Raw genomic sequence first — 25,671 nt, forward strand, 5'->3', positions numbered from 1 at the left:
TTTCATCTCCAGGTAGAGTGAAAGTTAAATATGTTTGGGCTCCATTACGATTAATTCCTAAATCAAAGGCATTTCTACACATTTAATTGGAAAAAAAAAGTGTTATAATGGTGTTGAATTTCTTCTTAATGCAACCGACAGGAAGATTATTATTTTTGTTGCCGACAGCAAAAAATCTCAAACTTTATACAGATTAGATTATGATCTTTCATGATCTGTACCTTTCGAGGTGGTGTTGATTTTCCAGAGTCTAGATCCAGGTCTAAATACTCAACTTGTTGTTTGTCACCTTTAGATCTTGTTAAACTACTTCCCCCGTCACAACATTGCAGTACTCCTTGTTTTATGCTCTGCAAAAGTCCATTCGGAATAAATCCAACATTATCGTAGGAACAAAACATTTTGCCATTCCTCCCCAGAAACATATTACAAAACTACCTGAAAAAGTTAACATTACCTTTTTTTTAAAGAAAATTTATAGCATGATAATTGAAAATGCATCTAGGCTACTAAACATTACTAACATCAGATTAAACATAATAGAAATTTCTACATTTATACAAGCAACAGCATTCATCAGAATAGTATTCTAGGTATCCTGTTTGCAGCCTTATTGAAGGGATACACAGACAAGCAATCTTACCATCTCGGTAGACAGAAGATATGGCTGATGGCAAACAGGCCTCTCTGAAAACACCTTGTAGTAAGTACATTGGTCAAGTAATCTGTGGTCTAGTGACGCTGCTTTTATTTGAGCAATGCCTCCTCTGGCACATGATTGACATAAAAAGCTTATTCGACTAATGAAGGCAAATTTAAGTGGGCATCTTGGGTTTCATATGTACGGGGTGCTAATCAGAAGTGAAATGTGGCAAAAGATGTGCGATTACTTTGCACTACATGAACCAAGTTCACACAAGGCACTTATAATGTTTAAATTCAGAACAATTGCTTCAGAGGTAAAAATCTCATTTGGGAAAAGATACATCATGAATATGGTGCTGAGTACTCAATGTAATCTTAGCTGTCCATTAAAATTGGAAATAGAGAGAGGCCAACATGTTCCCGTAAAGGTGAAGGGCAAGGATAGCAAGTCCCGCGAATCCTAGACATCAAGGGATATTGGTAGTTTAATAAAAAGAGAAGGAAGCAATATGGTAGGTATTGAGGGTAGGCCCTTCAGAAGTATAGAGTGTGTAGAGAGATGCTTAATAAAGAAACTAGGAGGGCAAAGAGGGGCATTAAATATCACTGGCAGATGAGATTAAGGAAAATCCTAAGGCAATCTGCATGAAGCTAGAGGACATGGACAAGGTATTATGTGAATACACCGAGAAAGACATTGCAGTTGGAGATTTCTTTTGGGACAGCAGAATTCTAGAGCACAGTAAGATGAAAATGGAGGGAGGTATAAGATGTAGCAGGCATAAAGGTTGATAAATCCCCCTTGCCTTATTGGATGTATCCCAGGCTGCTATGGGAGGCAAAGGGGGAGATTGCTGGGGCCCTGATGGAGATATTTAAATCTTATTGGTCACAGGTAAGGTGCCAAATGACTGGAGCACAGCAAATATGGTATCTTTATCCAAGGAAGGGTAGCAAGGATACGAATTAATTATGCACCAGTTAATCTATCATCACTGGTAGGGAAATTATTGGAAAAATTTCTGAAGGACAGGATTAATCTATATCTACAGGCAGAGATTGAATGGGGATAGTCTGCACAAATTTATTGATGGGAGATCCTGTCTGACTAATTGAGTTTTTAAAGAGGTAACTATATAGATTGATGAGGGCAGTGTGGTTGAAGGACTTCAGTAAGGGCATTGACAAGGTGCTATGTGAAAGGCTGGTCCAAAATGTTACAGCCCATGGGAGCAAGGCAAATTGCATCCTAAGACGCTTGGTAATTGAAGACAGTAGTGGTGGAGGGTGGCTTTTCTGATTGGAAAGCTATGACCAATGGTGCACCACAGGGATTGGTGCTGGGACCATACATAGGAGGTATGATTAGTAAGTTTACAGATGATATAAAAATTGGTAGTGCTGTTAATAGTGAGGAGGATAATCTTAAATGGTATTGATCAATTGGTAAATTGGGCAGGGCAATAGCAGATGGAGGTTAATCCTGATTAGTGTCAGGTGATGCATTTTTTTTGGGGGGGGTGGGGGGAGTGGGTTTAATAATAGTAGCACATATACCATTCATGGTAAGGGCCCAGGGAGTATCGAGGAGCAAAAGAGATCTTGGTACAAATCCAAATATCCCTGAAAATGGCAGCACAGGTAGATAAGGTAGTGAAGGTGACATCAGGATCAATCCAAGGTGGCATGAAACCAAATATTACAGAACACATCTCTAAGTCATCACCTAGAAGTAGTGACACAATTCTTTTTTTACTCGTATCTCCTCTCAGTTCACCATCTTTGATTCACTCCAGGACGTTACTTAACACCTGGATTCTACCCCTGCCTAAATTAATCCATGAAATCGTACAAGAAAGGTTCCCTTCCTGTGAAATAGGTAAACTTGTCCAAGAAAAATGTCAAACCTATGTTGGGGCTATGCAATTCAGGCTTGGATTGCCTAGTTGAGAAGTGGTTGGTGTATTAAGAGTTAATAAATCATCACAATATAATTATCATCATGAGTAAGATTTTGAACATTATCAACTATGTGAACTTAATTGAGTGCTGAGTAGGTGACCAGAAAGAACATTACATACAAAACCTTTTCACGAAAAACAAGGTCTTATTGGGGGAAAAAAAAGCAGCTGCTTACAGATATAAAAGCTGTTGTCCCCATATCTACCACCTCACCTCTTCTGTCCATTCCCTTCCTGATACTTCCCGTTCAATGGGTGTGATAGGGACAGTGCAATAGAAGGATTCTTCACTGAAAAATGAAGAAACAGGAAGAAAAGAAACAGTAAACTTAAAAAAGGAGAAACTAGAGCAAGCAGAAAGCTTCAAAAGAAAAACACAAGGAAAAGCCATGAAGCAGAACAGCAGAGATCCTGAGAAAAAGAGTGAAAGTAAAACAATAGAAACAACTCTGGAAAAGGTAACAGGAGCTTCACTGCCCTAAAAGGAGCAAGAATAAAAGCGAGCATCTTCTAGAAGAAATCCTAAAAAAAAAAGAGAATGCATAAAAAGAACAAAACCAAAGCGAGGGAACCCACAGATTAATGAGGAGTCTTTCTAAATTCATTACTCCAACCTGAGTACTTTGGGACATAATGACATTCAATCATTTAGGTGAAGATTGTACTTAGCTGAACCACAACATATCCTAGATACAAACACAGCATTTAGGCAGACAACCAACATCCTACCTTTAAGGCATTCAGTGAAAACTAGTACTTTTTATTCTAATGGGTTTTAGTGAGAAGAATCAAATCAGCATATCATCTAAGTTTCTGTTGCAAGTTCTGACTGTGAATGCTGCCACCACTCTATGCCTCCACAGCACTGTATTCCCAGTTTCTCTGCAGAACCTGAAACATGATATTACTACATTAAAGTGGATGAATCTGAAGGTTACATACTGGATCGTCTGTGGAGGGAGCAGACTCCATGGCCACGTAGTTTTCCTCACTGTCCTCCTGTGAATCAGTGCTGGAAGCAGTGCTGTGAACGGAGGCTGGTCGGGGATTGACGGGAAACCTGGAGTGGCTGCTTCTTAGGAATTATTGGAGGAGGAAAAAAAGCAACAGTCCAGATCGTTACACCTCATGTTCCTCCCATATGAAAGGTCACCATTAATACTGAAAAACTATGTGTACACCATTTTTAAACTGACGGTGGACTAAATCAAATTATGCTTAATTCATGACAACACAAAAGTCAATAAAATAAATTAGGTAAAACAACATTAATTAGTCTAATTGATTTGACACGCTACAAGGAACTTCAAACTAAATTTTTTAAGTGAAACAGCTTTGAAAATTAGGATTAAACATTACCTCACGTTAAGATAAAAATGATACAGGACAACAGTAAGTGATCAAGACCTTGGCAAATGCTTGAAATTTTGCATGTTATTCTCAATATTATAAAAAAGTTTAAATTATGTTGTTTCTCAATATTTGTCTTACTTTTAATGGACGTTAGGCAAATAGTTACAACAGGTCAGATGAAAATGTCCAATTTTAAAAATAAGAACTAAACTGATTTACTTTCTCTGGAACACATGTTAATCGGGATGACCTGTGTGGACCACAAGTGGCTCAGTGCCTTTGAGTATATGGTTTTTGGTTCAAGTCCTACTCCAGAGGTGCGGGCAAAAATCTAGGCTGACACTACTGAGGGATTATAGAACCATACAGCACAAAACAGGCCCTTCGGCCCACCATGCTGTGCCATCCATCAAACCACCCTCACACTACCTAACCCCTTCCTCCCGCATATCCCCCCATCCCACACTCCTCCATATGCCTATCCAACAAGCTCTTGAACCTGTTCAATGTATCTGCCTCCACCACCACCCCAGGCAGTACTGTTCAAGGTGCCATCTTTCAAAAGCTGGCCTAAATGTAAAATTTCACCTGTTGCTATTGTGAGGTAAGGTGGGATGCCTTTCTCTAGAGATAGACCAAAAGCAAAAAAAAACCCTCTATAAATGTGAAGACTTCTTGTTGTCATTGAACATCTGGCTTGGCACAATTGTTGCACCTTCAACTGATCCAAGTCCCAGTACAAATACTTGCATACAACTTAGATTGGTACTTCAGCACAGGACTGAAGGAGCACAGTACTTTGGGAGGAGGCATCTTCCTCATGAAATGTTGGAAAAGATAGCTCTTCTATTGTGCTGCCCCAAACTTAACCAACAACACTAAAACATATGATTTGGTTGAGGTACATTTCTCTCATTGCTGTTTATGGTATCTGGCTGAATGAGAATTAGCTATTAAAACAGTTCACATACCTCAAACATATTTTACTGCTTGTGCATTTTATGGGATATCCTGAAGTGTATAATATCGAAAGCAAGTTCTTTTGTACAACTTAATATAGTGTAAAAATGTTGTTAATTTAAGTCTCCATTGTCAAATGTGTTGAGTTATGAAACTGTTCTTCCTATCTCCTCAAAATAACTGAGCTTATTAACTATTAAAAATCTAGAAACTGGAACCCTTTATTTTACAATGAATACAAGGGGATCCAATGACATATACCACTGAATACTGAGATATAGCTAGCTCTTCAGTGGGTGATCAATCCCCATTAGTTTCCTGAGCAAATAAAACGGAAAGTTGTACTAGTAGACCATCTGGTGGCTAGCTCAATAACAACATGGACAAGAGCCTTGCTGCTGATTTCCCATCTCTACAAAGTAATGTATGATTAAACAAGAAAACCAGAAATAAGCTAGAGGCTGAAGAATAAAAAGGACAGTAAACACAAAAATATTCAATAATTCTGTGCATAATATATAATAATTGTGTAACAACACAATTTATTTTCCTAACCTACAATATTAAATGGTGCATGTTTCTCATAGACAACAAATAAAATCATTAAACAAACTTGTACATTGCAATAGAAACCAATACTGGGAAAAGACCATTCCATTTCATTCACATGTTGCTTATAAAATACTTTTAGTTTGTTCTCCTTTTCTCTGAAATTGTGATTTTGCAGGAACTGCAGGTACTCAGATATTCAGCCTCTACCATCATTTATTTCTCACCATCGGTAACAGGTGCCATCCTAGTCTGTGGTCCAGCCCGCAGTTTGGGAAAAGAAACACAAAGACAGCATAGGCAACACATAGGATGGGGGAATGTGTGTGGAGGGATCGATCTGCCACATCAGGGGTTAGTAACCAGCAGAGAAAGAGAAAACCAGTGGACGTGGTGGATGGTGTGCAGGACGTTTTGGGGAGTTAGCTTGCTGTTGAGGGATAGTCAGCTGGCTGGCAGGGAGGTGAATTGGACTGAGCGTTGGAGCCATGCCTCCCCTACTCCTGGTGAGAGAGAGCAAAGCAGTACATCTTCCCCACTAACCCATAGATTATAGTTCAAGCCATTTTCCCTCCAGAGCAACATGGTTACTGATTTCCATAAATTAACCTATTGATAAGTTACTATTTCCATTTCACAACTTTGTGGTCTTCGCAATTCAGAAGCTTTTTTTGAACTCTGACCTGCAATTTAGGGAGGTCCTTAGCACTAACTGAATTCTTCAGTCTCTAATATATTAAAGGCTCTGATTTTGTGAAATGCCAGTGACTGATGTTAACGTCCCAAAGACAAAGACCTTGTAACCAGTGCAGGGCAGTTCGAGAACCTGCCGGGTCTTGGGACTTGACCTTCATTTTCATTTGTTTGGTGACCAGATTGGTGGAGGGTGCTGCCATTCAACCTTCCAACAACTATTCACTGTCAAAGCCGCTGGGATGGAGTCTCCTCACCTTTACATGGGCAGACGGCCCCCACTGTTGACTCTGCAGAGGTATCCAGCTGAGTGCAATCCTGGCCTTTCCTAGGGTCTCTGGCTCAGTTTGGGATTGCTAGCATGGTGGGGGACAGTGTGACAGAGTGAATTTGGGGAATGCAGTCCTTATACTTGTTTGCCCAAAATATGAACCAACAAGCCAGAGGATATTGGGCCATCAGTTAAATGAAGGTAGCTGGCCCTAATTTACTTTTTAAAGTTAAAAAATTAAGCTTCTTAAAATAAAATTTCATGCTCAATGAAGGATTTCTTTTACTCCCAACCCTCAGCTGCATCTTTTTAGTGGGGTGTTGTACAAGGTCACAAAAAAAAAGAATCAGTCGTTCAGCAGGCTCGAAGAACATTGCTGCAGAATGTGACTGCAAGTTATTGGCAGATGACAGGTGGACACCAGGTTGCAAGATCTTTGCCCAAAGGGTCTGCACCTCATTTGGAATTTAAATTCTGCTTGGGCAAATTCCAGTTTCAAAGGCCAGACTTCCAAATCATTATATTTCTTGACGCAAAAGTGCTAATAAATGATCCAATAGTTTACAAAAGTTCCCAACCATATCCCAAATAACCAGTATTTCCTCTTTTTTTTCAGGTCTGTTTACCCACTGTTAGCCACCACACCTACAACTAGTTGGACTAGGTACTTAAAGAAAAACAAAAGACAAATTTCTTTATAACTTTACTATCAATAACCAAGTTGACTGGCGGAAGTGACATTAGGTTGGAAACTCAGGAAAGTACACCCATTTTCAGTTATGTACTTCAGAATCCATCAGTATACTTATGAATGTATTTAAGACAAAAAATCCAAGATAAACATCAAAAATTAATTAGATTTGGTGTAATCTAATATTAAGACCAAATTCATAAAAAATAATCATTGTGATGAAGAAACTAATGATGAATGTCAAGTACAAATAAAGCAGCCTTTGCCTACTGAAAATCCTATCTCAAAAAGGATTGTTTCGTCAAAAAGCAAACAACAAATACTTATGGATTCGTCTGATTTAATTTAACTGTTAGCTTTATTGAACTAATAATTAAAAAAATGTGGTCTCCCTTCCTGTAAATGATGGCAAGTAGATTTCTGCATCCAATCTAAGCAGTTAAACATTTCAGAACCAGGACTCAGGAAGAGTTTGACATGTTTCCATGTAATATGCTGAACAATTAGCTCCAAAGTGGTAGGAAACAAGCTCTGGCCTGTACAGATTACATTCTTTCAGCTGATACAAAGTCAGTGCCACAAATAAACTTGTGTGTTTGTTTTGTTACAGCAATGCAAGGTTCTGCTTCTGCAGAATTGGGTGCAGACCAGTAAACTAGAAGCATTTACAGTCCTGTCCCATGTTTATCTCAGAGATCTCAATTAAGGGATTAGTTAACAATTTTACAGGATAAATTACATTTTGTAAAATAAGATCAACATGAAAGGACTGATAGTTTATACCCTTCAGCAAAAAGAACAAACCCATGATTTACAATGTGACAATATGCTGGGCTTAAATAAACAAAGTTGAAAATACAAGTTTCCTTACTTGTATAAATAAATGTGCTTATCAAATAACCTGAATATATTTTTATTCTTACACCTAGAATTGAGTGCAAGAGAACAGAAGATTTTCTGATACAAAACCAGAGACGTGAAACATTAATAGCTTCTCTCCGAAAAGATACTCCCAGACTTGCTGAACATTTCCAGCTATGTGTGTTTTATTCACATGGTGATTTTTTAAAACAACTTTTTTTAAACATATATTGGTCATCTGGCAAACAATGTGGTCTATAGATAGTGAAAACAGTTTTAAATGATATTGGATAAACAGGATAAACTGTAAAGCCAATGGAATAAGATATTTGTGTTCAGAGGGGGAAAGAAGATCGACAAGTCAGGAGACGTAGTTCATGGAGTCGTTGAGATGAGTTATGGCAGAAGGGGGAGCGAGTTTCAGGTGGATTGTCACCATGGCAATATATTCGTAATAGGAAACTTTGTTTTCTAAGATCAGCCTGGAGTCAGGGATCTCCTTTTTATAGAACATTACAGCACAGTAAAGGCCCTTCGGCACACGATGTTGTGCCGACATTTTATCCTGCTCTAAGATCTAGCTAACCCTTCCCTCCCACATAGCCCTCCATTTTTCTATCATTCATGTGTCTATCTAAGAGCCTCTTGAATGTCCCTAATGTATCTGCCTCCACCACATCTGCCGGCAGTGTGTTCCACACACCCATCACTCTGTTTAAAATTATCTCTGATGTCCCCTCTATACCTTCCTCCAATCACCTTAAAATTCTGCCCCATCATGTTAGCCATTTTTCCCTAGGAAAAAGTCTCTGACTGTCCACTCGATCTATTCCTCTTCTCACCTTGTACACCTCTATCAAGTCACCTCTGATCCTCCTTCGCTCCAAAGAGAAAAGCCCTATCTCCCTAAACCTATCCTCATATGACATGCTCTCCAATCCAGGCAGCATCCTGGTAAATCTCCTCTGCACCCTCTCGAAAGCTTCCACATCCTTCCTATAATGAGGCAACCAGAACTGACCACAGTGTGGTCTAACCAGAGTTTTCTATAGCTGCAACATTACCTGGCGGCTCTTGAACTCAATACCCCAACTAATGAAGGCCAACACACCATATGCCTTCTTAACAACCCTATCAACCTACGCGGCAACCTTGAGGGATCTATGGATGTGGACCCCAAGATTCCTCTGTTCCTCCACACTGCTAAGAGTCCTGCCATTAACCTTGTATTCTGCCTTCAAATTTGATCTTCCAAAGTCCATCACTTCACACTTATCCAGGTTGAACTCCATCTGCCACTTCAGCCCAGCTCTGCATCCTATCAATGTCCTGTTGTAACCCACAGCAACCTTCTACACTATCCACAACACCACTAACCTTCGTGTCATCTGCAAACTTCATGCCACCTTTCCACATCCTCATCCAAGTCATTTATAAAAATCACAAAGAGCAGGGATCCCAGAACAGATCCCTGTGGAACACCACCGGTCACTGACCTCCAGGCAGAATACGCTCCATCTACCACCACCCTCTGTCTTCTATGGGTGAGACAATTCTGAATCCACACAGCCAAATTTCCCTGGATCCCATGCCTTCTGACTTTCTGAATGAGCCTTCCATGAGGAACCTTATCAAATGCCTTACTAAAATCCATATACACCACATCCACTGCTCTACCTTCATCAATGTGCTTTGTCACATCCTCAAAGATTTCAATCAGGCTCGTGAGGCACGACCTGCCTCTCACAAAGCCATGCTGACTATCCCTAATCAGCCTATGCTTCTCCAAATGCCCATAAATCCTGTCTCTAAGAATCTTCTTCAGTAATTTGCCCACTACTGAAGTAAGACACACTGGCCTGCAATTCCCAGGGTTATCCCTACTCCCTTTCTTGAACAAATGAATAACATTTGCCACCCTCCAATCATCTGGCACTACTCCTGTGGTCAGTGAGGACATAAAGATCATTGCCAAAGGCACAGCAATCTCTTCCCTCACTTCCCGTAATAACCTTGGACATATCCCATCTGGCTATCTAAATGTTTTTCAAAAGTTCCAGCACATCCTCTTTCCTCACGTCGACATGCCCCAGTGTATCAGCCTGTCGTACGCCATCCTCACAAATGTCAAGGTCTCTCTCACTGGTGAATACTGAAGCAAAGTATTCATTAAGGACCTTCCCTACCTCTTCCGACTCCAGGCACATGTTTCTTCTTTTATACCTGGTCAGTCCTACTGTCACTCTAGTCATCCTCCTATTCTTCACATACGTGTAGAATGCCTTGAGGTTTTCCTTGATCCTACTCGCCAAGGACTTATCATGCCCCCTTCTAGCTCTCCTAAGTCCATTCTTAAGCTCCCTCCTGGCTACCTTGTAACTCTCCAGAGCTCTGTCTGATCCTTGCTTTCTAAACCTTAGGTAAGCTTCTTTCTTCCTCTTGACAAGATATTCTACGTCTCTTGTCAACCATGGTTCCTTCACTCTGCCATCCTTACCCTGCCTCAATGGGATAAACCTATCCAGAGCCCCCTAAACAACCTCCAAATTTCTGTTGTGCACTTTCCCCAAGAACATCTGTTTCCAATTTGTGCTCCCAAGTTCCTGCCTAATAGCATTATAATTCCCCCTCATTAAATACTTTCCCACATCATCTGCTCCTATCCCTCTCCAAGACTATGGTAAAGATCAAGGGGTTATGGTCACTCTCTCCAAAATGTTCTCCTACCGAGAGATCTGAAACCTGATCAGGCTCATTGCCTAGTATCAGGTCCAGAATGGCCTCTCCCCTAGTCAGCCTGTCCACATACTGTGTCAGGAATCTTTCCTGGACACATCTAACAAGCTCTGCCACCTCTATCCCCTTTACACTAAGGAAGTGCCAATCAATATTAGGGAAGTTGAAATCATCCAATGACAACAACCCTGTTATTTTTGCACCTTTCCAAAATCTGACTCCCGATCTGCTCCTCAGTGTCTCTGCTGCTATTGGGGGGGCGGGGGGGGGGGGGGGGGGAGGGGGGGTTTAAGGGGTGGGTGCCTGTAGAATACTCCCAATAGAGTGATCGCTCCCTTCCTGTTTCTGACTTCTACCTACACTGACTCAGTAGATGGTCCCTCCAGGACATCCTCCCTTTCTATAGCTGTGTTACTGTCCCTGATCAGCAAAGCCACCCCCCCACCTCTTTTACCTTTGTCTATGCCCCTTTTGAAATATCTAAACCCCAGAATATCCAACAGCCATTCCTGCCCTTGCGACAGCGAATCTCTGTAATGGCCACCATGTCATAGTTCCACGTACTTACCCATGCTCTAAGTTCATCAGCCTTGTTCCTGATATTTCTGGTATTAAAGTAGATGCACCTCAGCCCATCCAACTGACTGCAATTTTGCTCTTTCAACTGCCTATCCTTCCTCAGTCTTTCTACATGCTGCATCTACTTGTACACTAAATGCACCACCCACTGACCTATCACTCAGGTTCCCACCCCCTTGCCAAACTAGTTTAAATCCTCCCCAGTAGCTCTAGCGAACTTGCCCACAAGAATATTGGTCCCTTTCCAGTTCAGGTGTATCCCACCCCTTTTGTACAGGTTGTACCTTCCCCAGAAGAGATCCCAATGATCAACAAATCTGAAATCCTGCTCCCTGCACCAACTCCTCAGCCACGCATTCATCTGCCAAATCAACCTATTCTTACCCTCACTGGTGCATGGCACCTTATCACAACACTCTGAAGTTCAAACCCTTAAAAGTTGGAAAACAAACACAAGGTCAGAATTGCAATTCCTTACAGACCGACTTCATCATCTGCTGAACAAATATAATAACCAAAAAAACTACATATAACAGAAAATAAGTTATGACTTACTCTCTGGTAAAGGTTTTGGTCACCGGTGATCTGACTGGAGCCAATTCCTGCATTTCTTCAAATTCAGGTAAAGGTTTAATTTCCAGTGGAGCAGGTTTAACTGTGATACAAAAAGTGCACATGAGTATATCTTGTTGTGTAGAAAGAGGAAAGAAATTGCTGGGTATTATCATTTACATAAAGTATAAAAATGCTTAAGTTCAGATGATATATTCACTTTATCTTAAGAAGAAAACCATTTACAACTGTGAAAGTGTTTACTAAGTAATTAACACTGCCAGTAGGTATTACCTGGTATAACTGGGTTCTTAGAAAATACTCCCTAATTAACACAGCAATGTAGAGATTTTAATATTCTACTGAAGTTTCAACTGTGTTTTGTACTTTTCAACTCTCAGTGATGATCTTGACCACTAGAAAATCATTTGGTATCAAACAGGATACAGCCAATTCTCAGGAAGAGGAAAAAACAGAAAATAGGGATGCTCCAATCCAATTCTCCTTCCCTACCAACCCCACTCCTTTCCTCACACCATCCCCGCAAAAAAGTCATTACATTTGTAAAATCCGTAACATTCACTCTGTTTAAACATCATTCTCAAGCTAAGCAAATCTGGCTGCCAGTCAGCAAAGAAATTTTGTGGTATGGCTGTGCTAAGTAAAAATAGATTGCATTTATGCTCTCAACCTTCAAGGGATGGAAATGCTCGTTGGACATGCCTACACAATTGGATGGGAAGCTTTACTAGTTATTAATTCAGGCACTCAGAACCAGTAGTTTTACATTAATTCATTTGAGAGCTTAGAAAACAGTAGACAATGCACACCTAAATTTCCAAACAATGTCACTGGCCAACAAAACTTCCTTCCAACTGCAAAGGTTCAACATTTGCTTTATGATGTCAACCCCACGAAATGAAGTTGAAAACATTGATCTTTCAGTTCTATAAAACATTTTTTTTTAGAAGCTACCAAATGATAGTTATGTTGAACTTGACAGTGTTACGGACTAGGTTACTATTGGTGAATGTCCCTTTAAGATAGAGCATAGTGGTGTGCATGTGTGTGCGCATTGGCGTGGTTATGACAACAGAAGATAAAGGATGTAATGACATTTTGGGAGGAGGAGGAGGGGGAGGTGGGGGGGAGGTGGGGGGGGAGGAGGAGGAGGGGGGAGGTGGGGGGAAGGGAAGGGAGGTGGGGGGTGGAACCAGCCTGCTAGTCTCATCCATCGATAATGAAAAACAGTAACTGTGCCTCTCACTATAATCCACGTATGGATTTTTGGAATAATCCGGTGGAGTCCACTTTGTCGTTAACCTGCAGAGGGAAACAGGTATTTGTGTGGACGGCCACGATTTGAGTAGACACTGAGGTGTCATGTGGGTTCCATCGTGGAACATTTGGATTTCATAATTACTCTCTATTTTCTCTCTACATCTACGTTTTGTCTTCAGTCAACGGTGGTTGTTGAAGAAGCCTTTGCTCACGTTTCACCTTATGGCTTGCTGAACTGAACTTTAAGAACCATTCCTGGACTTGGAGTTTGGGAATTTGCCACGCACACACTTCGAATTTAGTTTTTGGGGAAAATGTTTAAGATCTAACATTTTTACTTTTATTTTTCTTATCATCATAAGTAGTTATTAATAAAGTAGTTTTTAAACACTTATACATGACTCGGTGTTTCTTTTGTTGCTGGTTCGTAACAACAGGAGCATACCAAACTAAATGTTTCTGTGATAGAAATCAATTATACAGCCCATTTCCAAACCTTTAATCTGCATCTTAATCCACCTCTTTCCCATTCTCCAGTCCTCCATTTCCCAAAGATTTATGAAGCTAATTGTTCAAGGAAAACAAAAGCTACATGCATTTGTGGTTTATACAATATATGGAGATACATCTTCTTAAGTTACTTCGCACTGTACAGAAGACTAAACTAACAGGTTTCCAAAAATATTCTAATTTGCTGAGGCTTTTCTGCATCCCTTCATTTGGTCACTAGAGGTCATACTAAACTAAATTTCCTCTTAGATCAGGGTACAAATTAGCTAATACAACAGGCTCTTTTTCTCAGTCTTTAGAAGGCTATCAAGTTGTCATCAACCCTGTTTTGAAGGTTTTACTGAATCACTACAAGAACCACCAAAACAGCTTTTTATAGAAAAATATTTAGGAGTGACAGCAACCAGGTGAGCCGTTAGACTGGAGGCATTACACCAATGTAGGAAATTCAGAACGATGAGCTGCAAGTAGACTCATTCCATGACTCACTCAGGAGTACTTAGTAACCATAAGATTTCAAAAAGGTAGAAAACACACCTAAAATGCAAACAGAGATTTCATACCTATTGATCAATCAAGCAAAATGTAACATGTTGATGGAAGGGTTAATATTATTTTATGGATCAATTTAAATGTATGAGTTATTACTGAAAGTTTAGGCAGTTAAAAGTTCCAAGCCATCTAAGTATAGCATGCTGAATATTACCTACCCTTGTGTCGTCTTGGAGTAAAGTCACCTATGGTTTGAGTATCAGTTCGTTCTAAAACGGGTTTAGCTCTTAATATTTTAGGACTTTGACCTAATTGATGAGAAAAGAAGACTCTTCGGTTATAATATTTCTTCAGTAAACTGGGTGTGCAACATTGGACTTCAGCATGGCCAGTTAGCAAGTGCAAGTGTTAGCCAGCTGAGCAAAAGCGATGAACATACCTCTGGCCAATCAGCCAGTCCTCACCATGCTCATGCTTGAGGCTCAAAGCATTATTTATTGTTTAAACAGATGAGCAAAAAGCCATGTCATGCAAGTATCCTACAGGGTGTGGAAAAACCAGGCATTTGCACAAAGTGTAGAATTTTTTCCCTGGTATTACCAAGCAATCAGTAAGTTCCCCCACACCATCACAACCACCAACCATACGAGACATCCTTTCACCCTCCAGTTTTGGGACACCATTGGGTCACAGATTCACAAAGATCACCCGTTTTCTGATATCCTATTTAAAAATGGAAGATTTTCCATTTCAATCAGTCAATGGTGGACGGTTCAACGGGGCACAAAGGCTTCTTTATTCTACCCCAACTATGTGCATCAGCTTGACAGATTGGACATGGCATTTCACACTGGCCATCCCATTTGCTGCACAGTGAATGTTTGCCAACTTGGCTTTTTTTTATAAATTAAGGTTCTGATGAAGATTTTCAATCCCACGTTAACTCTGTTTCTCTTGCCCAAGATGCTTCCCGACATGCTGACTGTTTCCAGTATTTTGTTTTTATTTCAGATTTTCAGCATCTGGAATTCTTTTGATTTTCATAAATCAATACAGGATCAAAATCTATATTGAAAGCAAATCTGAACCTACATTTCCATTCTCTGTAATACCTGTCAACACCTTTACTCTTCCATACTGCACTTAGCAATCAAAGACCATTGGAGTCATGTTTTCTGAAAGCCACACCCTCAGTTTGAACCATTACCTCAATATTTCAAATAACATATGAAGCAAACCATACTGGCTATACTATATTCAACTAAATTAAATTACTCTCATGTAAAACCTCTACTGCTTGTTATAGCATGGCCAAGTAGTTGAATCACGTGGAATGTAATGACTTCATGCTTAGAAACAGCTGGAGAACTGATTGAATTGTACCATTAGCTCTCTCTTTCCATAAGTGCTGCCTGACCTGAGTGTTTCTAGTCCTACAAATTCTGTGGATCTGCTCTACAGATGGATTTTAATTTACATTTATATTACCCATTTACTGCATGGACGTTACTTATAACTATGGATATAATTAATATTGTACTAATGTCTACATCATTTCAGTAGAGATCCTTAATGGACAGAGCTTAGAAATTCCACCAACAATGGATCTAACCAAAGCAATGCAGTCCTGCTGCACCCAGTCATGAATGGTGAACAATGGAACAGGTAATGGGAGATTGAGCCTCCAAGAACATCCCCATCCTCGATGTGGACCTCAGCCCAGGAGTGCCAAAGACAAGTCAGAGCATTTGCAATCATTGTTAGAAAGTGTTGAATGGATGATCTACCTTGTCTTCAACCTGAAGTCTTCATCATTACAGAATTCAGTCTTCAGCTAACTCATTTCACTCTAGATGCCATCAAGAAATGGCCAAGAGAAATGGATAAAGCAAAGGCTATGGGACCAGATTACATCCCCAGCAGCGAGATGCGTGCTCCAAACTTGCTATGTCTCTATCCAAGCCGCTCTAGTGCAGTTACAATAATGGCATCAACCAATGTGGAGAAATGCCCAAGTACATTCTTTCCAGACAAAAAATGGACAAATGCTGTCCAGCTTATTACTACCCACTCAAATTCCAAACAGCAAGTACTGGGAAGTGTATAGCCAGCTCTTACTTGCTCAAAGTCAACTTTGGTTTTCTCCAAGGCCACTCAGCTCTGTGTCCCATGACAACATGAATTCCAACATGAACTGACAGCCAAGTTCCAGAGATGAGCTTTAAGTGACTCTCCATGGCACCAAGGAAGCATGCGACTTTGTAAGGCATCAAGGAGCTTGGTAAACCAAAAGCATCAAGGGGAAAACTTTCCAATTTTATGTGGATTGTTGGAGGCTTAACATCCCAGTCCCCGGATGTCACTGTGGGAATTCTTCAGGGCAATTTCCTAACTCAACAGCTGCCACTGATGGCCCAGTTGAACTTTCTTCTTTCCCAAGGTCAGAAGTGGGTAGGTTCATTGATGATCGCATAATGTTTGGTTCTATTTGTACCTTGCCAGAAAGAAGTCCATGCCTGGATGCAGCAAGACAACATTCATGCACAGGCTGATAAGTGACAAGTAATATTCATGTCACACAATTAAAGGCCATCTACGACAACAGAAGTTCAATCTACAACCCGCAACACTCAGCATGTCCATTGCTGAGACCCCCACCATGGGGTCTCCATGAGGTCACCATGGACCAGAAACTCAAATGCACATTTAAATGCTTTCATAAAATAAAAAGTGTGTGAGAGAGAGAGAGAGAGAGGCGGGTGGAGGTGGGAGGGAGGGGTTTGGGGGCCAGGGAAACTCAATGAGACAGGCAGCACCTCTGCAGAGTTACACACATTGACGCGTCTCCAAAAGCTCCTCTGACTGCTCATCCAAACTACAACCACTATAACTGAGGACAAGAGCAGCAAGCAAATGGGAAGAATATCTGAAGAGTCTTGATGAAAAAACAAGATGCTGGAGGAACTCAGTAGGCCAGGCAGCATCCATGGAGAAAAATTCAGGACAGTTCTTCAGGACTGAAGAAGGGTCCTGACCCGAAATGTTAACTGTCTATTTTTCCTTACGGATGCTGCCTGGCCTGCTGAGTTCCTCTAGCATCTTCTTGTTTTTTTTTCAGCATCTGCAGTCCTTTGCTTCTCTGAAGATTCTTCCTCATGCCAAACATTCAATATATTTGGAAGTAGAGCTGTGTTCCTTCATTGTGGCTGGGTCTACAGCTTCAAAATTTCTAGTCAGTAACACTGTGGGAGCACCTTCACTGGAAGGACCACAGTGGTTCAAGAAGATGGCAGGGTAATTAGGGATGATCTTAGCTTTGCCAATGACGTGTCCTTAAATAATAATAAAGAAAGCTGATGTTAATGGAACTTCAAAAAAAAACATCTATGGAGTCAATCATTTTCTTCCTTGCCATTCTGGGACAAAACTTCATCATACTTAAGAAATGCAAGTGAACTGGTCGACACCATACATTGCTATCAGCTATACAGTTAGGGGCTTTTGTTTGAGCTTCACTAATGGCAACGTTAAGGAGCATTTTTATGCTTCCGCATTTGCTTTGGGTGTGCCTGGTGGCATTTTCCACGTTGCTGGTGATTTGTTGAACACAGAAACAGATTCAGGGAACTAATGATGATGACATTTCTGTGAAGGTGAGAAGGACCAGTTACAATGTTGGAGTGAATGTAACACCTCAGATATTTCTTGGTGATTATTTTATTTGAGTATTTTACCTTTCCTCATTGGCAGTTCAAACATCACTTTTAATTGTCAGACTGTTTCAAGTCCTTTTAAAAGCTCTACTCTACTAATTACTTTGGATTTTGTTTATCTCCTCAATTGTTCTATTAACAACATAACTACTGTTTCAGTTTCTGGTGTAGAAGAACAGTTTGGAGCCCAATACTCTCTTTTCTCCTTCCACAGAAATCAGTCAGTCTTCTCCATCAGGAACTTGCAGCAGTGGAAGAAAAATCACTGTTGTAACCCCATTACATAATTGCTTTTGTTACCACAAATAGATAGCTTTTACAGCAAAATTCAAGATGATGGATTTGTATGCTCATTTCACTTCTGTGCTGAGAGTGAAAATCTAAATCAGATGGCATGAAACAAGCCTACTATTTCTGATTTTTGCAGAGGTTCATAGGAAATAAGTTTGGAGATTCTCACCAGACATTCGCTCTGGACTTTCTCCTCTTAAGGAACAAGACAGGGCAAGTAAACAGCAGTGGCGGTCAGGAAGCACTTTGGCTCTAGTGACCATAATTCTATTAGTTTTAAGATTGTGATGGAAAAGGATAGGACAGGTCCACAGGTCAGGGTCCTAAACTGGAGCAGGGCTGCTTTTGGGGGAATTAGGCAGGATCTAGCAGAGGTCAATTGGGTGAGCCTTTTTGAAGGGAAAGGAACAAATAACAGTGGGAGGCTTTTAAGACTGTGATACCAAGAGTGCAGCAGCAGCATGTTCCTGCTGTTCTTGTTAGGGTGAAGGTTAAAACTGGCAAGTTTAGGGAATCTTGGCTGATGAGAGATATTGAGGCTCTGGTCAAGAAAAAGAAAGAAGCATACATTGGGTTTAGGAAGTCAGGGACAGGTGAATCCCTTGATGACTATATAAAAAAATTAAGAATGCTCTTAAGGAGATCAGGAGGACAAAGAGAGGGTATGATATGGATCTGGCAGGTAAGGTTAAGGAAAATACCAAGAGGTTCTATAGCTATATAAAGAGTAAAAGGGTGGCTAGGGAGAGAGTAGGTCCCCTTAGAGATCAGCAGGGCTGCCTACATCTCAAACCGCAGGAAATGGGTGGGATTTTTGATGAACATTTCTCCTTGGTGTTTACTGAGAAGATCATGGTTGCTCAAGAGATGAGGGAAACTAGTGGAGAGGTTTTGGAGGACATTCTTATCACCAGGGAGGAGGTATTTGCAGCCTTATAGCATATTAAAGTGGATAAATCCCCAGGACCTGACCAAGTGCATCCTCAGAATTTGTGGGAGGCTGGAGGAGAAATTGCAGAGGCTCATGCAGAGATATTTGCTTCATCGTTAGCCACTGCTGAAGTTCCCAAAGACTGGAAGGTGACTAATGTTGTTCCATTGTTTAAGAGGAGAGCAAGGACAAACCAGGGTACTACAGGCCGGTCAGCCTGACGTCAGTAGTGGGTGGGGAGGTTACTGGAGGGAATTCTGAGGGGCAAGATCTACCAACATTTGGGTTGACAGAGTCTAATTAGGAGGAGTCAGCATGGCTTTGGGTGTGGAAAGTCATGTTTGACAAACCTTTGAGAGTTTTGTTTTGAAGAGGTAACCAAAAAGGTAGATGAGGGTAGGGTAGTGGACGTTGTCTATCTGGACTTTAGCAAGGCCTTCAATGAGGTCCCACATGGTAGGCTGGTCTGGAAGGTTAGGTCCCATGGAATCCAGTGAGAGCTGGTTAGGTGGATTCAAAATTGGCTCGGAGGTAGGAAGCAGAGGGTGGTGGTTGAAGGTTGTTTCTTGGAATGGAGGCCGGTGACTAGTGGTGTGCCACAGGGGTTGGTGTTGGGACTCTTGTTATTTATATAAATGATTTGGATGCGAATGCACAAGGCTTGATCAGTAAGTTTGAGGATGATACGAAATTCGGAGTTGTTGTGGATAGTGAAGGTGGTTATCGTAGATTACAGGGGATCTTGATCAGTTAGGGAAGTGGGCTGAGGAGTGGCAAATGGATTTCAATACAGATAAGTGTGAGGTGATGCATCTTGGAAAGTCAAACCAGTGTAGGACTTGTACTATGAATGGTAGGGGACTAGGGAGTGTAATGAAACAGAGGGACCTAAGAGTACAAGTGTATAGGTCATTGAAAGCAGCACCACAGGTAGACAGGGTGGTGAAAAAAGCGTTTAGCACACTGGCCTTCATCAGTCAGGGCACTGAGTATAGGAGCTGGGAAATTATGTTGCAGTTGTATAAGTCACTGGTGAAACTGCACTTGGAGCAATGTGTATAGTTTTGGTCACCCTGTTATAGGAAAGACGTATTTAAACTGGAAAGAGTGCAAAAAGATTTACGAAGATGTTGCCAGGGTTAGCGGGCCTGAGTTATAGTGAGAGGTTGGCCAGGCTAAGTCTTTATTCCTTGGAACGTACGAGAATGAGGGGAAACCTTATAGAAGTGTTTAAAATTATGAGAGGCATAGATAAGGTGGATGGCAACAGTCTTTTCCCCAGGGTAGGGGAGTCCAAAACTAGGAGGTACAGATTTAGGGTGAAAGGGGAAAGATTTAGAAGGGACCTGAGGGGCAACGTTTTCACGCAGAGGGTGGTGAGTATATGGAACAAGCTGCCAGAGAAAGTGGTTGAAGCAGGTACAACGGTATCATTTAAGAAGCACTTGGATAGGGACATGGAGGGGTGGGGATTAGAGGAATATGGGCCAAATGCAGGAAATTGGGACTAGCTGGGTGAGCACCATGGTGAACATGGACTTGTTGGGCCAAAGGGTCTGTATCTGGCCTGAATTGCTGACTCTATGGACCTCTTAGAAATTATCAATGAAAACAGTATAGTAGCAGTGCATCTGAGAACACTGAGTTCTGGGGTCAGGGCTGTCAAACAGTAGGAGCTTTCTCTGCATCAGATATATTATATAATTGATCTGGGAATAGCTGAATAAGGGACTAAGGGTTCAAAGTTCCCACAGTGCGCACCAATAATAGCAGTTTGCATGTATACAACACTTTTAACACAGTAATTAGTTCAAACACTTAAGAGTTAACAGATGCTGCAATCATACAAGGTACATCTCTAAACTAGACAAGAATCAGCAAACTCGTACACCATCAACTAACCCATTAAAACAGGACGAAATCAATCCTGGGGAAACGTTCTACAAATGGCAGTTCACACTTCTCCTTGACCAGATTGCAATTAAGTTTTTATAGAACAAACATCCTTCACCACATTTCACAATGAAAATACCTCATATACCAACCTGAATTTGCCATGCTGCAGGAAATTTGCCTATAAGTGCTATCAATTTCACTTCGTAACTCTATTGTGGGAAGCAAAGCAGTACAAATGTACATCATTGCTCACCACAACAGCCATATGCAATGCATCTCCCAGGAAAATGTGTAATTAGAAGATTGTGATTCACTACTCCTTTTTTTTTTAAGGAAAGGAGATTGTAAAATGAATTTCTGATCTTACCCAATCTAGTCTCCTTTAGATAACAAACACTATCTAGGAAATGGTGCCCAGCTGACAGTATCTTAAGCAATATGAACTGAGGTTTCAAGAATGCAAGCATCATCTATTTGAGGCTGCAGATTTCCCAGAATCATCTGTGTAGGGTTTTAACAAAATGTACAGAACAAGGTCTCTGGTGGGGCAAAGGGTATTTCAGATATTTCCTGAAACTGTGTCTTCTCAAAGCATCCAAATTGCAAGGAACATTTACACAACTGAAGTTCTCAAAGAGTTCCAGGATGAATCCCACTTCCTTTCTTCCTTCTCCTTTGTCTGGAGAGGAATTTGTCAACCCATTGTCAAACTCACCCCAATTTGCAAAGAAGCATTTCTGAACTCAAATTCAAATCAACGAGATCTATTAATCACTTGGGGCAATTACATCAACAATGCAATCTGACCAGTTTTCAATCCATGTAGGAGTGCTAGTCACTGACTGTAATAGATTAACCATTTTTCTTTATATCAAATAAGATCAGGGATCAACACTCAAAGTACATTATGAAGCAAAACAATTCTATTTAGAATTATCTTATAAAAGTTCACCAGGTGTTGGGAATGTCAGATAAACAAATTCTTAGGTAGCCTAAAACTATCCTTAAAATAATTGCTTTCTGGCACTCTGATAATAAGATAAACTCAACCATGCAGTGAAGCTATATTTTCAAGCTATAACCAAGATACTGGGTTGGAATCTTCAAATTCTATAAGGCTGAATCATCCCTCCAATAATGGTGGTAAGCCATGGCTCTATTTTAAGCACTTCTGTCTAAGTAAGAGTTCAGCTCAAATCCCATTTGAGATTTGAGTACAAAAATCTAGGCTGAAATTCCAAAATCTTTCTGATAATACCACTACCGACATAATTTGGATGAGCCTATAACTGAGATTCTGTCCACATTCTCAGATAGATATACATGTTCTCAGGAAACTACTTTGAGCAGGGGAATTATCAACAGTGTTCTGGACCAAATGCATCCCTTAATCAAAAGTCACTGGAACAGAATTTCTTACTAACATATTTCTGTTCTTGGCAGCTTCCTGTGTGCAAGTATCTTGTTGCTTGAAATTTAGCAGCCTCTTTCAAATATATTTCCGAGCAGTCCAAGATGACCCAAAATCTTCAAAGGCCTTCTATAAATGCATGTCCTTTTTCCTTGTAATCACCAACACTGTCATTACAACACCCTGAGTATCATTGGCATTGTTAAGACCAGGAACACTGATTGCATGGAAGCAAAGGACTAGGAAAGAATAGTGGGTAGTCCAGTATTGTGAGCAAACTATTTAGGTCATATGCTTCAAAGTTTAATGTGCATATTATTGTCACTAGGATCTTAATAAAAGGTAAGCCAGTAATCTTGATATTGTGTCCACTTGTGGAAAAAACCTAGCAATACAATTATATAATTTGTTTTTCCAAACATGTGTTCAACACCATGATCAAGAATTGAGTTCAGACCCATAGTACTGAACTGTCATGTAGCAAATGCATTGCAAAGAGAGCACTTTTCCCCTACCCTGCTGCAATTGGCACCAAGATACCAAATGAACATAGTGACAACAGTGATGCAGAAAACTTCGATTCACTTCCTTAACGAAACATGAAAAAATCATTTTGTTACTTAATTTTGATGTAAATATGTTAAAATTAACCCAAGTCTGTGTGATGTGCAAAGTGGTGCTTAAGTACAAATGTGGCCAGCAGCATCCTCCACCAGCAGCAGCTACACAATAAAAGCATTTGGCAGTATGTGTACTCAAGGCCCGGGTATAAGAGCACATCAAATTTGTATAAAAACAAGCAAGCATCAGGTACAGTAACATTCCAAACACAATCAAAACATTTTAGCATCTCCTCATTTTAAAACTGCTGTCAAAGCAACTACTTCACTAATCAAACCAGAGCAATTAAGGTGTTTTAGTACAATAAACATAATAACATGATCAAAACTGCAAGGAGCCCAAGCTAATTTTGTATGGGTAACAAATTGTACTGAATAAATGTTATTTCTTAATCATTGATGAAAATAAACAATGAAAATCAAAAATGTCTATGTCAGCGAATCAAAATACGTCTGCATGTTGTGAAAGAAACTGCTACATAAACTAATAACTAAAAAGGAAAAGCATTTAAAAAGGAAGGTGGTTTTGTAACAGGAAATAGATCAGCATCATAATTTTCCAGGTATTCTAGACCAGGCCACTGTCACAGACAGATGAAAAGTGATTGCAGAGGGCACTGTACTGGTGATAACTTAATTTCACATATATTAAAATAAATCTCAAACTGATACACAAATTGTTTACTTTTGAACCTCGTTCTAATATTGAATATACAATGTAAAAAAAGTTTTGAATCTCATTTCTATCGTGCAAGTGGGCATCTGGTAAGTAATGTTTAACTAGTTTAAAATTTCCTTCTCTAGTAAAAATAAAAATTCAAATTCTATCACTTTAGAAGTCTTAAACGTCAAATGTGAGAACCAAAAATTTCAAAATTTGAAATTGTGGGAATTTAAGTTTTATTTTGATTGTTCATTGAATAAAATATTGTACACCAAAAGTTTCTTATGATAAGGCATAATTACGTTATGTGTATATTTAACATAGCAGGGGTTAAACAAGAAAAGCAAACAAACAAATGAAACCAGACCTGATCTAATCTTACCTTTTCTGTCAGGTTTAAGGTTCCTGTCCACTGGTGGCGGCTGACAATCAGCATTAAGCACTGGTCTCCTGGGAGGAGTTTTGGGGCTTACCCTGAAACCCATGTGCGCTGGAGGTGGGACCTGCATTCCCAATGTGGGGAAATCAAAAGTACTAGGTGTCATGGCGACATAATTAGTGTCCTGGACTGGCTCTGAGTGGCTGGCTGACTGCAGGCGTGGCGGAGAGCTAGCATCCATGGGCACATAGTTCTGGTCAGCTTCTTCATTACCTAAACTTGCTAGTGGCATCATACCCTTCTTTTGCTTGAAATAGAAGGAAACAAAGTTTTAATCATTTTAAAAGATAATTTAAAATAGAACGACACTTGCCTTAGTATCGGCTTGTTTTAGTTGCATGCAACCTTACCTCCAAATCAGAAAGCATTCTCAAGCCCCAGCGTAGGGCTTGTGTACTAGTGAGGAAGTTCTGTGTTGTCAAATCTATGGGGTCTAAAAGAACTACTTGAAGCCAAACAGAGGGTTCCTTCAATATCCTGACCAAATAGTTGTTCTTTGAACCATATTATCAAAATCTGTTAGGTAGTCACTTATACTATGGCAGTTTCTGGGATCTTGCAGTATGGGGTTTGGCCATTTTGTCTGCCAACACTGTGACTTCTATTCAGAAATAATTCAATGGCTGCAGGGATCTTTGGGTGACCCAATATCTTAAAAACACTGTGTTATTACATGTTTATTCATTCTGATATGTATGGCTTAGTACCATACCAAGCATTACATATTCTGAAAAAATGTGGACTCACATACACACATAATACATCTTGCTGTGGACTTAGATATGATTGACCCTAGTTAATTTTCCAGAAACTGCAAGATGGAGAAATTGTTGATTGAGGATGGCGTACCAAAGTGAATGCAGGAGTGGAGAAAAGATGGGACTTTGAATTTCAGCCATTTAAAAGGTAATACACTTCACTCCCAGTTTTTTTTCTCCAGAAACTTCATTCCTGTAATGTGCGGATTCTTGGCGAGGTCAGCACTCATTGCATATTCCTGGTTCCTGGTAGTGAGGGCCACCTCTTGAACTACTGCAGTCTATAAGGTGAAATATTCATACAATGCTTTTGGGAAGTTTCAGGGTTTTGATCCAATGATAACAAAGAGATGATACTATGTTAGGAATAGTGTGCGACTCAGATTGGAAATTGAAGATCAGGATGTTCCCATGCATCTGCTGCCGTTGTCCATCTGGGTTGTGCAGGTCAGGGGTCTGCCAGAAAAACCTTAGCAAGTTTCCTCCCTTCCGTAGATAACATACTGCAGATATGTTAAGCACTGGATGTTTAGGCTGCATTATTGTGTCAATTTAAGGCCTCAAGTTTTCTTTGGAAAGTTGATTTGAATCTCTGAACTAATGACAGGCAGCGCTTCATAAGCATTTGAAATTTATTCTAATAAAAAACAAATGCATCATCACACTGCCCTTCTGTTATCTTGATTAATTTAATCATTGTTTGAATTATAATGAAATGGCAAACTAATTTAAGAACTGATTAAAATCTGTGTGCAGTTCTATTTTACATACACATACTAACAAGATGGCACGTTGAGGTTTTAGTGTCCAAATG

The 25,671-nt window shown here is 40.2% G+C and overlaps 1 protein-coding gene across 11 annotated transcripts in view; it reads right to left on the reverse strand.

Annotated features, from left to right (window-relative positions):
* Positions 1–25,671, reverse strand: part of gab1 (GRB2-associated binding protein 1) — a 178,125-nt gene that overhangs the window by 2,901 nt on the left and 149,553 nt on the right. For 6 of the 11 annotated variants that reach the window (XM_052010242.1, XM_052010238.1, XM_052010240.1 and 3 more), the window contains 5 exons: positions 24,043–24,346; positions 14,353–14,442; positions 11,855–11,954; positions 3,549–3,681; positions 222–350 (listed from right to left, as the gene is read on the reverse strand). In XM_052010242.1, the coding sequence (XP_051866202.1) occupies positions 222–350; positions 3,549–3,681; positions 11,855–11,954; positions 14,353–14,442; positions 24,043–24,346 (756 nt within the window). The remainder of the gene's footprint in view (positions 1–221; positions 351–3,548; positions 3,682–11,854; positions 11,955–14,352; positions 14,443–24,042; positions 24,347–25,671) is intronic. The other 5 variants (XM_052010247.1, XM_052010243.1, XM_052010248.1 and 2 more) reach the window with 3 other exon arrangements.

Source organism: Pristis pectinata, chromosome 2 (assembly GCF_009764475.1).
Source record: "Pristis pectinata isolate sPriPec2 chromosome 2, sPriPec2.1.pri, whole genome shotgun sequence".
In the NCBI taxonomy this organism is placed as follows: Eukaryota; Metazoa; Chordata; class Chondrichthyes; order Rhinopristiformes; family Pristidae; genus Pristis; species Pristis pectinata.